Source organism: Neofelis nebulosa, chromosome 1 (genome assembly GCF_028018385.1).
Source record: "Neofelis nebulosa isolate mNeoNeb1 chromosome 1, mNeoNeb1.pri, whole genome shotgun sequence".
NCBI classification, from domain to species: Eukaryota; Metazoa; Chordata; class Mammalia; order Carnivora; family Felidae; genus Neofelis; species Neofelis nebulosa.
The window spans coordinates 222,048,360-222,063,943 of NC_080782.1; the positions used below are offsets into that span (position 1 = coordinate 222,048,360).

A 15,584-nucleotide genomic window follows, 5' to 3' on the forward strand; every position below is an offset into this window, starting at 1 on the left:
AAATCAGTCACTTTGGTAGTTGCTAGGATACAACTCACCATTCTGAGCACTAGTAATTGAAGAGAAAGAATCAAGCATTTATCCTGCCTTTCCTATATTAACTGTATTTCAGATAACCCAAGAGTTGATGAGGAAAATTTCTTCCTTATCAAAGAATTCCAGCCAAAAAATGCAGTAGAAATGGTAGAATTAGAAAATTGTTATTTTTACAACTTCCCCCCCTTTCCCAAAGAAACAGTGACCTTAGGCCAGTGCTATTAAACTAATTGTGGTAAGAACAGGTGTTTTGTTTTGTTTTGTTTTAAACTTCAAATTTATTGAGAATGAATACTCATAAAATACAATGAAATGTTGCAGCAGTGTTAAATTGCTGTAAAAGTTCCTAAACTTTTACAACTTTATATTTTTGTACTTATGAATTGGTAGCCAACCACTGTAGGATGGCACCACCATACCTTGAGTAGCATTGACCTAGATAATGTTAATGAGTGAATAACTAAACTATTAAGTGAAAGATTTATAGCACTGTCCTCCCTGCCCCCCCCCCACCTAAATTGAACTTGAATCTAATCAAGCTTCTAAAACTGACTACTGATTTACCAAATAGAGGGATAGAGGGATGAGTTAAATGACACCACCACAAGGGAAGCATCAACCAAATTCTAGAATGTGGGAAATGCTACAGGACAAATGACACAGTTACTCAACTGCAACAAATAAATGTCATAAAATGAAGAGAGAGGGGCACTGCTGTAAGATTAGAGACAAAAAGACATCTGAATCAAATCCAACGTGTGGGACTTGTTTGAATTCTGATTCAGATTTTAAGATAATCACTGATATGTGAAGATGGGTCACTGAGATTGTAGGTTCTTTTAAAAACCTTACTTTAAAAAAATTTTTTTTTGTTTTTAATGTTTATTTTTGAGAGAGAGAGAGTGTGAGCGGGCAAGAGGTAGAGAGAGAGGGAGACACAGAATCTGAAGCAGACTCCAGGCCCTGAGCTGTCAGCACAGAGCCCAATGCGGGGCTTGAACCCACGAACTGTAAGATCATGACCTGAGCTGAAGTCGGATGTTTAACCGACTGAACCACCCAGATGCCCCTAAAAACCTTATTTATTAGACATACATACTGAATTATTTCAGGTAAAAGATGTAATGTCTAGGATTTGCTTTAGAATACCCCATGTTTTGTGGGTGTGGGGCAAGAGGGGGGAAAATAGAAGTAAAATAGGCAACATGTTGATAACTACTGAAGTTTGGTAACAAGTGTCAAAGATAAACAAAACCAGACATTGAAGTGATGAAAACATTTTATGCAGTAACTACTGATATTAAGGAAAAAAGCTGAGCTCTATTCCAGTTTATGCTGGGGTGACTAGTGTTTTAAAGGCAAATGAGGGAGTAGAGATAGAAGAAGAGAGGAACCCAAGTGAAAAATTACAAAGAGTCAGTGTGAATGTTTATGAGGCCAGCTATGTGTCCTAGCTGGGATCATCAATGTTAGGATCTCTCCTCCCACAGAGACTGGAAGACAGAGGCCTTACCCTTCCTGATGATTAACTTTCAAAGGAAGGCCCTTCAGGACCTTGAGAAAGGCACTCTTTTTTTTTTTTTTTTTTTTTTAATGTTTATTTATTTTTGAGACAGAGAGAGACAGAGCATGAATCGGGGAGGGGCAGAGAGAGAGGGAGACACAGAATCGGAAGCAGGCTCCAGGCTCTGAGCCATCAGCCCAGAGCCTGACGCGGGGCTCGAACTCACCAACGGTGAGATCGCGACCTGAGCTGAAGTCTGACGCTCAACCGATTGGGCCACCCAGGCGCCCCAAGGCACTCTTGAGTTGTAGGAGATAAATACACATCTTAGAGGAATGGAAGAAAGATTCACAATTGTAAGCCCCTTTTTAGTAACTTTTCTAAGGAAGGAAGGTCAGGAGCTTATCTTCAGGTTTTGGCTACAAGAAACCATGAACTGTCTTGACAGCCTTGAGCTTTCTTAGGCAGGCACGTTACTGGGGGGGATTTGGGTCATCCCAGAGACTTGGTCTTATGCTGCTAGAAGCCTTGCGGAGTTTTGTTGTGGTAGTGCACAGGTTTAGATGGAGGCATCATGTGCTAAGAGTTCTACAGTTCTTACAAGTATATGGGGATCCAATATATCAGGTTTGTGTTGTTGTTGTTGTTGTTTTTTAATTTTTAATGTTTATTTTTGAGAGAGAGAGAGAGACAGAGTGCAAGTGGGGGAGGGGCAGAGAGAGAGAGGGAGACACAGATTCTGAAGCAGGCTCCAGGCTCTGAGCTGTCAGTGCAGAGCCTGACTCAAGGCTCAAATTCATGGACTGCGAGATCAAGACCTGAGCCAAAGTCAGAAGCTTAACTGACTGTGCCACCCAGGTTCCCCCAATGTATCAGGTTTTTTAATGAGAAAATACACAGTTATCTAAGTTTGCAAGTTTTATTAATAAGAGGTTATTTTAAAATGTGTATTCTAGTTACCTAATAACTCTTCTTAAAGGAATGTACCCTAAGGTAATAATCAGGAATTTGGTCAAGGATTTATGTATGAGGATGTTGATCAAAGTAGTAACATACAGGAAAATTGGAAACAAATGTTTTCTACATTAAAAGGTTTGTATTAAATACATTCTAGCACATCCTTTCATCTATTAGATTGTCAGAAATCCCAAAGCATCAAGAGCCATTGTCTGATAAGGCTCTGCAAAAGCAGGTACTCTCATAAATTGCTCAAAGGGCTGACCCCATGGAGAACAATTAGGCAATCTTTACAAATTACTAATTCATTTACCCTGTGACCTAGTACTGCCCCTTCTGGAAATGTATTCTGAAGTGATAATCTTTACATGTATGAAATTGTTATGCACAAGGTTATTCACCGCATAATGATTTGTAATAGCAAAAGATTGGAAACAACAGAAGACTAGTTAAATGTGGAATTTATGCAAAGGATTGCTATATAGCTAGAAAGGGGATGGGGAACTTCATATCTCTGCTTTCAGTAAGTAGCCATTAGTTACATGTGCCTATTTAAATTTGAATTATTTGAATTAAAATTAAATTTGAATTGATCAAAATTAAAAAAAATTTTTTTGGTCATGCTAGCCACATTTAAAAGTGCTGAATAATTCGCCACAGGTGGCTAGTGGGGCTCCCAAATTGAACAGCACAGATATGAAACATTTCCATCAATGCAGAAAGTTTTATTGGATAGTGCTGCTTTATATGGTAATTGTAAAAATATCTCTAAAATATCTATATAACTTTTATAATAAATAACAGATACCTAAAGATAGAAAATGCTATGTAAAGCAAAACTTAGTTTCTTCAGGTATCTGAAGAAAGATTAAAACCCAAGTTCCATATACATGGAGTCTTTTCACAGATTTTTTTTCTTAAATTCAGTAACCTCTCCATTTTCTCATGTCAGTTGATTATTTTAAAATATGTCAGTATGATGCTAGGTGTAATACATATTACAGAAAAAAACTGGTACAATTGTTGAAGGATTCCTGATGAATTCGTAATTTTTTTACCTAGCCTTTACCGGTTTTCTTACAAGCGAACCCAAGCATGCCTGAAGAAGTAACATTCCTCAAAGTGCATGCTCTAAATAAACTCTAAATTTGATAGGTACTGTAGCACGGAGTTACACCTGTAATCAAACTTTCTGGAATATCCTGAAATTAGGTTATTGTATAATAGGAAAGATACTTGGTGTTTGTTCTGATCCTGTGTAGACTCTAAAACCTTTGGAGTCGGCTGAAGAATGAATGTCTTTGGCATGCTAATGAAATGACTCTTAATGAGGGGCTCCTGAGTAGCCTCAGGGTGGGGGCTAGCCAACCAAAGACTAAACATTATGATTAGAAGCTGGAAACCTTCAGTCCTACCTCCCAACCTCCAGGGAGGGGTGAAGGGTTGGAGGTTGAGATAATCTCCATTGGCAAATGATTTGATCAGTCATGCTTACATAATAAAGTCTCCATAAAAACCTCTAAATGGACAGGGTTCTGGAAGCTTTCCTGGTTGGTAAATGCTTTGAGGTGCTGGGAGGGTGGTGCACACAGAGAGGGTAGGAACACTCCGTGCCTGTTCCCACTTACCTTGCCTCATGCACTTCTTACATTTGGCTGTCCCTGAGTTGTATCTTATTATAAACTGGTAATAGTTGGGGCGCCTGGGTGGCTCAGTCGGTTAAGCATCCGACTTCAGCTCAGGTCACGATCTCGCGGTCCGTGAGTTCAAGCCCCGCGTCGGGCTCTGGGCTGATGGCTCAGAGCCTGGAGCCTGCTTCCAATTCTGTGTCTCCCTCTCTTTCTGCCCCTGCCCTGTTCATGCTCTGTCTCTCTCTGTCTCAAAAATAAATAAAAACGTTAAAAGAAAAAATTTTTAAACTGGTAATAGTAATTAAAGTGAGTCTTTCTAGCAAATTACCAAACTTGAGGAAAGCATGTGGAAAACCCCTGGGTTGGTCAAAAGTTTGAGTGGCCTGGAACTTGTGTTTGGCATCTGAAGTGGGGACAGTCTTGTGGGACTGAGCTCTTTAACACCTGGGAGCTGATGCTGCCTCCAAGTAGATAGATAGTGTCAGAATTGGACCGAATTGTTAGACACCCAGTTGAAGAGGTAGACACCATGTATTTGGTGTCCAAAGGAAAAAAATCCCTAAGGTGTAACTTCTATATGGCTACAGAACATAATAAGTAAAATGTGTATTTCAGAGTCTGGCTTATTGTATTATGTCTAAAAAGAAGATAATAGGAACTAATTGCACCTTAGTGTACAATGTTTTTTAAAAATGGGGAATTGTGCTGTATATTTGAGATACTAATGAATAATTAATTTTAAACAGATCTACAAAAAATAAGGAAATTCCTCCTTTGGAAAATAAAGCTGCATACATTACAGAAAAGAAATCATCTTTGAATTTACGTTACCAAAGTCATGACTGCTCTAGAACTTGTCTGATGAAAATGCCACTAACCTTCAAGGGAGAAAACCCTCTGCAGCTACCAATCAAATGCCACTTCCAAAGACGACACGCAAAGACAAACTCTCATTCTTCAGCACTCCACGTGAGTTATAGAACCCCTTGTGGAAGGAGTCTACGAAACGTGGAGGAAGTTTTTCGTTACCTGCTTGAGACAGAGTGTAACTTTTTATTTACAGATAACTTTTCTTTCAATACCTATGTTCAGTTGACTCGGAATTACCCAAAACAAGAAGAAATTGTTTCTGATGTGGATATTAGCAATGGAGTGGAATCAGTACCCATTTCTTTCTGTAATGAAATTGACAATAGAAAGCTTCCACAGTTTAAGTACAGAAGGACTATGTGGCCACGAGCATATTATCTAAACAGCTTTTCCAACATGTTTACTGATTCATGTGACTGTTCTGAGGGCTGCATAGACATGTGAGTAGAGAAACATGGCATTTCCAAACGTCTTCTGAATGTAGGGTACTTGTCAAGAAGTCCTGCTGTGTATCAGTTTGTCTGTCTGTCTAAACTCTGTTTACCAAGAATCTAAAATGGAAAGATACACTCTCACCAGCAATAGAAAAGAAAACTGTTTGCCAAATACAATAGTAAATTAAAAATTCTTTCTCCCAAGGATGAGTATTTCCTGTAATCTAGTACCACAATCATTATAGCAGCAAGTCCAGCTAATGCCATGTGACAGTGCCATACACTGTGACGAGCACTTTACATACACTTTTTTATTTAATCCTCACACACCTTCTGAGGTAGGTAATGTTACTTCTGTGTTACAAATGAGGAAGTTGAGAAGCCAATTTTAAGATCATAGTGCAAACAAATTGAAAAGCCAGGATTGGAACCCATGCTGTTAATCATTATGTTATATGTCTTATTTTACTTTTACAGATATTTGTTTGCTGCTTTTTTATAAACACTTATTTTTTTATTAAATTTTTTTTTTTTTTTTTACATTTTACTTATTTTTGAGAGAGAGAGAGACAGCACAAGTGGGGGAGGGACAGAGAGAGGGAGACAAAGAATCCGAAGCAGGCTCCAGGCTCCCAGCTGTCAGCACAGAGCCCTATGTGGGGCTCAAACCCACAAACCGTGAGATCATGACCCGAGCCAAAGTCATTTGCCCAACCGACTGAGCCACCCAGGCGCCCCTTATAAATAGTTATAATTAGTATTCTCATAACATTGGCATTCCATTAAAAAATTAAAACATATTCCAATATATTAGGAATTTGAAAATTTTGTTTTAAAGGTATGTAAGATACATATGTTTGTAGGTAGGCATATATAGAGTGGAGTTGCATTATACATATTTAATTTAATGCAAATTTAGCTACCTGTACTTGGCAAAAGAAGAAGAGAGAGAGAAATAAATAATTTAAATAGTAAAGATAGTAGTTTCACCGTTTTCTCTGTTAGTTGAAGTGTGAGATGAGATACATGAATTTGCTGTTACCTCAGTTTGGCTCAGTTTTTTAGGCCTGTCATAGAGGCCTAAAGAGAAATCTCTTTAGAGAGAGAAATCTCTCACAGTGCCAGGTTTTATTTTGTTTAAAAATAAGTTGTTGTTTTTTTGTCTTAACATTGCCTCTAAGTATAATCTAACTACATGTGGCCAAGCCCCAATCTCTCAGTGCTGGAGACAAAAAAACAAAAACAAAAACAAAAACTATTGGACACTGTTACCTAATGGTCAGTTTTTGAGATTTTTTAAAAGAATCTTGGCTATATGCAATTTTTGCTTTAATACCATGGACACTAATCTTTATATAAAATGTGCCACCAGTATACATATTTGCATCTATTGGCCAGAAATTATAGGAGAAATCACAAAAGCAAAGGCTGAAACCCATTGGGATCTGGAAATGGACACAAGCACTGTGGCCAGGGTTTCTAACTCTTACAGGAATGGGAATTAAACATGTCCCATGCATGGCATTGAGTGGGCACTGAGTTCTCCTGGGAATGGAAACAGGGACGTCTACAGGACTGGGAACAGGCTAATTATCTCACAAAGCCTAGAATGAGATTAATAATAACTGGTTGCAGAGCAATGAAACCCATAGTCATAGCCAGAGCAACAGGGAAAGGAGTCAACATAAAGGAGTACCCAGGAGTAAACCTTATGGAAAGGTATGATTTCTTTTTTTAATTTTTTAATATTTATTTTTGAGAGAGCATACGAGTAGAGGAAGGGAGGAGAGAGAGGGGAGACACAGAATCCAAAGCAGGCTCCAGGCTCTGAGCTGTCAGCACAGAACCCGATGCAGGGCTTGAACTCACGAGCTGTGAGATCATGACCTGAGCCGAAGTCAGACGCTTAGCCGACTGAGCCATTCAGGTGCCCCAAGGTATGATTTCATACAGAGCATACAGAGATGTTTAGGACCATAAAGACAGTGTGAATCTCAACAAATGAGAGAATTCACACCTGAAGAATCAGAGATAAATGCAGAATCTGATTAAAAGAGACTTTAAAAGGGGCGCCTGGGTGGCTTAGTCGGTTAAGCAGCCGACTTCGGTTCAGGTCATGATCTCACAGTCCGTGAGTTCGAGCCCCGCATCGCGCTCTGTGCTGACAGCTCAGAGCCTGGAGCCTGTTTCAGATTCTGTGTCTCCCTCTCTCTGACCCTCCCCTGTTCATGCTTTGTCTCTCCCCATCTCAAAAATAAATAAAACGTTAAAAAATTTTAAAAAAATAAAAGAGACTTTAAAATAGGTATGTTTAAAATGTTCACAGAAAAAAAAAAAAAAAAATTTAAAAAAAAAAAAAAAAGAGGGGGCGCCTGGGTGGCGCAGTCGGTTAAACGTCCGACTTCAGCCAGGTCACGATCTCACGGTCCGTGAGTTCGAGCCCCGCGTCAGGCTCTGGGCTGATGGCTCGGAGCCTGGAGCCTGTTTCCGATTCTGTGTCTCCCTCTCTCTCTGCCCCTCCCCCGTTCATGCTCTGTCTCTCTCTGTCCCAAAAATAAATAAAAAATGTTGAAAAAAAAAAAAAAAAAATTTTTAAAAAAAAAAAAATAAAATGTTCACAGAGATTAAAATGTTAGTATCCATCAAGAAAAGGAGATTGGGGGAGAAAAAAAATATATATATATATACAGGAAAAAAAATGGAAATGTGGGAAATAAAACATGGGGTCAATGAAATTAAAAACTAAATAGATTGGGGCACCTGAATGGCTCAGTCAGTTAAGCATCCGACTTCAGCTCAAGGTCATGATCTAGCAGTTCCTGAGTTTAAGCTGCATTTTGGGCTCTGTGCTGACAGTTCAGATCCTGGAGCCTGCTTCGGATTCTGTGTCTGTCTCTGTCCCTCCCTGCTTGCACTCTGGGTCTCACCCTCTCTCTCAAAAATAAATAAACATTAAAAAAAAACAAAAAAAAACCCTAACTAGACACACTCAATGGTAGAGTTCATATAGCTGGAGAGAGCATTAGTAAATTACAAGGCAAAATGAAAGAGCTCTCCCAGAATACAAACAGATAAAGACATGGGGAAGATAATTTACAGATTAAAAACTATGGAGGATAAAATGAGAAACTCCAGTATATCTGAGAAGAAGAAGAAAGCAACATTTAAAGAGATGGTAGCTGAAAGTTTTCCAGAACTGAAGAAAGGCCAGTCCTCAGAGTGAAAAAAGCCTACAATGTACTACGAAGGGAAAATAAGATAAATGTACCCCTAAATACATCATGATGCAACTTAAAAGGTTTCTAAGGTACAAATAAATCTCAAACACTATCAGAAAAGAAGATTGACAGCACACGTCTCATCAGAAGTAAAGGAAGACACAAACAGGCATGTTAGCTTAAAATCCCAAAGGAGAATAACTAAAACTAGAATACTGTACAAAGCCAGACCAGTTTTTTTACAAGGGGTTGTTCAAACAATTACATAGCAATTGAAGATATGCATATGTTCTTTCCAGCAATAGTACTTTTAAGTATATCTAGAGTATTGTTTTCCAACCTACAGATTTAGTGGGATGTAAAATCATTAAAGCGGTTGTAAATAGCATTTTTAAATTAAATAAAAATACCCAAGGGACACCTGACTGACTCATTTGGTAGAGCATGACTCTTGATCTTGGAGTTGTTAAGTTTGAGCCCTGCATTGGGTTTACAGATTACTTAAAATCTTTAAAAAGAAAAAAAAAACCAAGTGCATCATACATAGGATAAAGTTTCATGCCACTGTGTCAGTTTATACACATACACAGAGAAGTATGTATGCCTGTAAAGGATCATGAAGAACATGTATTTTACTGTGGGTCATAGTCAAAAATATTTGAGAGATACTATTCTAGAGGTGCTTACACATAAGCAGAAGAATAAGCTGTTCACTGCAGTATTGTTCGTAATATTGAAAGCTAGAAGCAACTTTTTTATATACTAAGCAACTTAATTGCTTGTCTAAATGCTGTCCGAAAATTAGAAGGAATTAACTACATTTGTATATAACACAGATGAATCTCAAAAACACTATTTTGAATGAAAAAGGCAAGTTGTAGGATAATAACTGTAGTGAATTTTTAAAAACAGTATAATATATTGTTTGTAGGTATATATGTACTTAAAAGTATAGAGGATGTAGCACCAAATCTTTTGAAAGTTTAGTTTTTAAATGTAATGTTTTATTTTTAGAGATGATATATACAGTGTATATAGTGTTTTCCTCTACATCCTGACCAACACCTGTTATTTCTGTGGGGTCATAGACATTCTGATAGGTGTGAAGTGATGTATCTCACTGTGGTTTTTGTTTGTTTGTTTTCATTGTGGTTTTGGTTTTCATTTTCCTGATACTTAGTGATGTTGAACATCTTTTCATGCATCTGTTGGTCATCTGTATGTCTTCTTTGGAAAAATGTCTATTCAGGTCCTCTGCCTATTCTTTAATCAGATTATTTGGTTTTTTGGTTTTGAGTTGGTGAGATTTTTTGCCTATTTTGGATATTAACCCCTTATCAGGTATGTAATTTACAAATATGTTCTCCCATTGAATAGGTTCCTTTTCATTTTGTTGATGGTTTCCCATGCTGTGCAAAAGCTTTTTGTTTTGGTGTAGTCCCAATAGTTTATTTTTGCTTTTGATTCCTTTACCTCAAGAGCCATATCTAGAAAAATGTTTCTACAGCCAATGTCAAAGAAGTGGCTGCCTATGTTTTTCTTCTAGGAGTTGTATTGTTTCAGTTCTCACACTTAGGTCTTTAACCCATTTTTAGTTCATTTTTGTGTATGGTGTAGGGAAGTGGTCCAGTTTCATTCTTTTGCATGTAGCTGTCCAGTTTTCCCAGCACCATTTATTGCAGAGACTGTCTTTCCCCCATAGTATATTCTTGCCTCCTTTGTTGAAGATTAACTGACCATGTGAATGCACATCTGTTTCTGGGCTCTGTATCTATTCCATTGATTTAAGTGTCTATTTTTTTGCCAGTACCATACTATTTTGATTATTATAACTTTGTAGTATATCTTGGTATCTGAGATTGGGTTACCTCCAGCTTTTTTCTTCTTTCCCAAGATTGCTTTGGATATTTAGAGTCTTTTGTGGTTTCATACAACTTCTAGTATTATTTGTTCTGTCTATGTGAAAGATACTATTGGTATTTTGAAAGGGATTGCATTGAATCTGTAGATTGATTGCTTTGAGTAATGTGGACATTTTAACAATATTAATTCTTCCAGTCCATGGATATGGAATATCTTTCCATTTGTTTTTGTCCTCTTCAGTTTCTTTCATGAGTGTTTTATACTTTTCAGAATATAGGATTTTTATCTCTTAAGTTTTTTTTTTTTTTTTTTTTAACATTTATTTATTTTTGAGACAGAGAGAGACAGAGCATGAACGGGGGAGGGTCAGAGAGAGAGGGAGACACAGAATCTGAAACAGGCTCCAGGCTCTGAGCCATCAGCACAGAGCCTGACGTGGGGCTTGAACTCACGAACCGCGAGATCATGACCTGAGCTGAAGTCGGACACTTAACCGACTGAGCCACCCAGGCGCCCCCTCTTAAGCTTATTCCTAGATATTTTATTCCTTTTGGTGCAATTATAAATGGGATTGTTTTTTTCTTAATTTCTCTTTCTACTACTTTGTTAATAGTGTGTAGAAATGCAACAGATTTCTGGGGCTTTTTGTCTTGCATTTTAATTTTAATTTTTTATTAAGATTTTTATTTTAATTCCAATGTACTTAACATACAGTGTTAGTTTCAGGTGTACATTATAACGATTCAACAGTTCTATACATTACTCAGTGCTCATCATGATACGTGTTCTCTTTTTTTTTTTTTAATTTTTTTTTTTTTTTAACATTTATTGATTTTTGAGACAGAGAGAGACAGAACATGAACAGGGGTGGGTCAGAGAGAGGGAGACACAGAATATGAAACAGGCTCCAGGCTCTGAGCTGTCAGCACAGAGCCTGATGCGGGGCTCGAACCCACGAACTGAGAGATCATGACCTGAGCCGAAGTCGGACGCTTAACCGACTGAGCCACCCAGGCACCCCATGATACGTGTGCTCTTAATCCCCATCAGCTATTTAACCTATTCCTCCACCCACCTCCCCTCTGATAACCATCAGTTTGTTCTCTATAGTTAAGAGTTTGTTTCTTGATTTTTCTCTCTCTCTGCTAAGTTTTATTTATTTATTTTGAGAGATAGAGAGTGCATGCACACGTGAGTGGGGGAAAGGCAGAGAGGGAGACAGACAGAAGGAGAATCCCAAGCAGGCTCCATGCTGTCAGCACAAAGCCTGATGCACACCTCAAACCCACTAACAGATCATGACCTGAGCCAAAACCAAGCATCAGGTGCTTAACTGACTGAGCCACCCAGGCACCCCATCTCTCTCTTTTTTTTATTCCTTTGCTCATTTACTTTGTTTCTTAAATTCCACATATGACTGAAATCATATGGTATTTGTCTTTACCTAACTGACTTATCTCACTTAGCATTATACTCTCAAACTCCATCCATGTTGTTGCACATGGCAAGATTTCATTTGTATTTATGTCTGAAAAATATTCCATTACATATATATATATATTTATATGCACACAGTTACATATATATATGTATACCATCTCTTCTATATCCATTCATCTATTGGTGGACACTTAGGCTGCTTCCATAATTTGGCTATTGTATATAATGGTGTAATAAACATAGGGGTGCATATATCCTTTTGAATTAGTATTTTTATTATTATTATTTGGGTAAATACCTAGTACTGCGATTACTGGATCATAGTTTTTAACTTTCTGAAGAACCTCCATATTGTTTTCCACAGTGGCTGCACCAGTGTGCATTCACATCAACAGTATAGGAGAGTTCGTTTTTCTCCACATCTTCACCAAAACTTGTTTCTTGTGTTTTTGATTTTAGCCATTTTGAAAGGTGTGAGATGATATCTTACTGTAGTTTTGATATGCATTTCCCTGATGATGAGTAATGTTGAGCATCTTTTCATGTGTCTGTTAGCCATTTGTCTTCTTTGGAGAAATTCTGTTCATATCTTCTGCCCATTTCTTAATTGGATCGTTTGTCCTTTGGGTGTTAAGTTGTGTAAGTTCTTATATATTTGGGATACTAACCCCTTATCAGGTAATGTCATGTGCAAATACCTTCTCTCATTCAATAGGTTGTCTTTTAGTTCTCTTGATGGTTTCCATTGTTGTATAGAAGCTTTTTATTTTGATGTAGTCCCAAGAGTTTATTTTTGCTTTTATTTCTCTTGCCTTAGGAGGCATATATAGAAAAATATTGCTTCAACTGATGTCAGAGAAATTGCTGCCTGTGCTCTCTTCTAGGACTTTTTTGGTTTCAGGTCTCATATTTAGGTCCTTAATCCATTTTGATTTTATTTTTTTTATGTATGATGTGAGAAAGTGGTCCAGTCTTATTCTTTTGCATGTAGCTATCATGTTTTCTCAACACTATTTGTTGAAAAGAGTGTCTTTTTCCCATTGCATGTTCTTGCCTCTTTTGTCATGTTAATTGACCATATAATCATGGGTTTGTTTCAGGGCTTTCTATCCTGTTCTTTTGACCTGTGTGTCTGTTTTTGTGCCAGTACCATACTATTTTGGTTACTACGGCTTTGTAGTATAAATTAAAATCTGGAATTGTGATGCTTCCAGCTTTGTTTTTCTTTTTCAAGATTGTTTTGGCTTTTTGGTGTGTGGGTGTGGGTGTGTGGGTGTGTGGGTGTGGTTCCATACAAATTTTAGGATTATTCTAGTTCTGTGATGAATGCTGTTGATATTTTAACAGGGATTGCATTAAATCTGTAGATTGCTTTGGGTAGTATAGACATTTTAACAATATTCTTCCAATCCATGAGCATGGAATATCTTTCCATTTGTCTTTGATTTCTTTCATCCGTCGTTTTCAGAGTACAGGTTTTTCACTTTGGTTAAGTTTTTTTTTTTTAATTTTTTTAATGTTTTTTTTTTTGGGAGAGAAAGAGTGTGAGCAGGGGAGGGGCAGAGAGAGAAGGAGACACAGGATCCGAAGCAGGCTCCAGGCTCTCAGCTGTCAGCACAGAGCCCGATGCGGAGCTCGAACCCACCAACTGGGAGATCATGACCTGAGCCGAATTTGGATACTTAACTGACTGAGCCACTCAGGTGCCCCATTTAAAAAATTTGTTTAATGTTTATTTACTTTTGAAAGAGAGAGGGTGCAAGCAGAAGAGGGGCAGAGAGAGAGAGGGTGACACAGAATCTGAAGCAGGCTGTCAGCACAGCTGTCAGCACAGAACCCAATGCGGGGCTTAAACTCACAAACTGTGAAATCATGACCAGAGCTGAAGTCAGACATTTAACCAACTGAGCCACCCAGGTACCCCCTCACCCCCACCTTGGTTAAGTTTATTCTTAGGTATTTTATTATTTTGGTACAATTTTTTTTTTAATGTTTATTATCTCAGAGAGAGAGGAAGAGGGAGGGGCACAGAGAGAGGGAGACACAGAATATGAAGCAGGCTCCAGGCTCTAAACTGTCAGCACAGAGACTGACACAGGGCTCAAACTCACAAATCGCGAGATCATGACCTGAGCCAAAGACAGATGCTTAACCAATTGAGCCACCCAGGCATCTCTATTTTGGTACAATTGTAAATGAGATTGCTTTCTTAATTTCTCTTTGTATTAGTTAATGTAGAGAAATGCAATGGATTTCTGTACATCGATTTTGTATCCTCTGATTTTACTGAATTCATTTATCAGTTCTAGTAGTTTTTTTGGTGGAGTCTTTAGGGTTTTCTGTATGTAGTATCATGTCATCTGCAAATAGTGACAATTTTATTTCTTTCTTACTAATTTGGATGCCTCTTATTTCTTTTTCTTGTCTGATTGCTGTGGCTAGGACTTCCTGTATTATGTTGAATAAAAGTCGTGGGAGTGGACATCCTGGTCTTATTCCTGATCTTAGAGGAAAAGCTCTCAGGTTTCACCACTGAGTATGATATTAGCTCTGAGTTTGTCATTTATGGCCTTTGTTATGTTGAGGTATGTTCCTTCTAATCCCACTTTGTTGAGAGTTTTTTTATCATGAACAATGTTGAATTTTGTCAAATGCTTTTTGTGAATCTACTGACATGATCCTATCTATGATTTTTATCCTTTTGTTAATGTTGAGTATCATGTTGATTTATTTGCATATATTGAACCATCTTTGCATCCCAGGAATAAATCCCACTTGATCATGGTAAATGATCTTTTTAATGTATTGTTGAATTTGGTTTGCTCATCTTTTGTTGAGGATTTTTGCATCAGGAATCTTGGCCTGTAGTTTCATTTTTTGTAATATACTTATTCGGTTTTTGTATCAAGATAATGCTGGCCTCATAGAATGTATTTGGAAGTTTTCCTTTCCCGTCTGTTTTTTAGAATAGTTTGAGAATATGTATTAACTCTTCTTTAAATGGAGTTTTTTTATTTCCAGTTTAGTTTTGTTACTAGTAACCAGACTATTCCGATTTTCTTTTTCTTGATATAGTTTTGGAAAATTATATGTTTCTGTGAACTTACCCATTTCTTCTAGGTTGTTAACTTGTTGACATGTAATTTTTCATAGTGGTCTCTTATCTATTATCATCCTTTGTATTTCTGTAGTGTCAGTTGTTACTTCACCCCTTTCATTTCTGATTTTATTTATTTGGATCCTCTTTTTGTTCTTGATGAATCTGGCTAAAGGTTTATCAATTTTGTTTTTCTTTTCAAAGATTCAGCTCTTGGTTTCATTGATCTTGTCTATTTTTTTTTCTTAGTCTCTTTTACATTTATTTCTGCCCTATTCTTTATTATTTGCTACTAATTTTGGGTCTTGTTCTTCTTTTTCTAATTTCTAGAGGTGTAAGCTTAAATTGTTTGAGATTTTTCTTGTTTCTTGAGATCACTATACATTTCTCTTTTAAAATTTCTTTTGCTGCATCCCAAAGATTTTGGACCAGTGGGTTTCATTTGTTTGCAGGTATTTTTACATTTTTTCTTTGAGTTTTTCATTGAGCCATTGCTTGTTGAGTAGCATATTGTTTAGCCTCTACATGTTTATG

General features: G+C 37.4%; 1 protein-coding gene across 6 annotated transcripts in view; it reads left to right on the top strand.

Annotated features, from left to right (window-relative positions):
- The window catches only part of SETDB2 (SET domain bifurcated histone lysine methyltransferase 2), an 89,374-nt gene that overhangs the window by 22,796 nt on the left and 50,994 nt on the right, over nucleotides 1-15,584 (top strand). For 5 of the 6 annotated variants that reach the window (XM_058685846.1, XM_058685829.1, XM_058685838.1 and 2 more), the window contains one exon: nucleotides 4,875-5,438. In XM_058685846.1, coding sequence (XP_058541829.1) covers nucleotides 4,875-5,438 — 564 coding nt within the window. The remainder of the gene's footprint in view (nucleotides 1-4,874; nucleotides 5,439-15,584) is intronic. The other variant, XM_058685862.1, reaches the window with a different exon arrangement.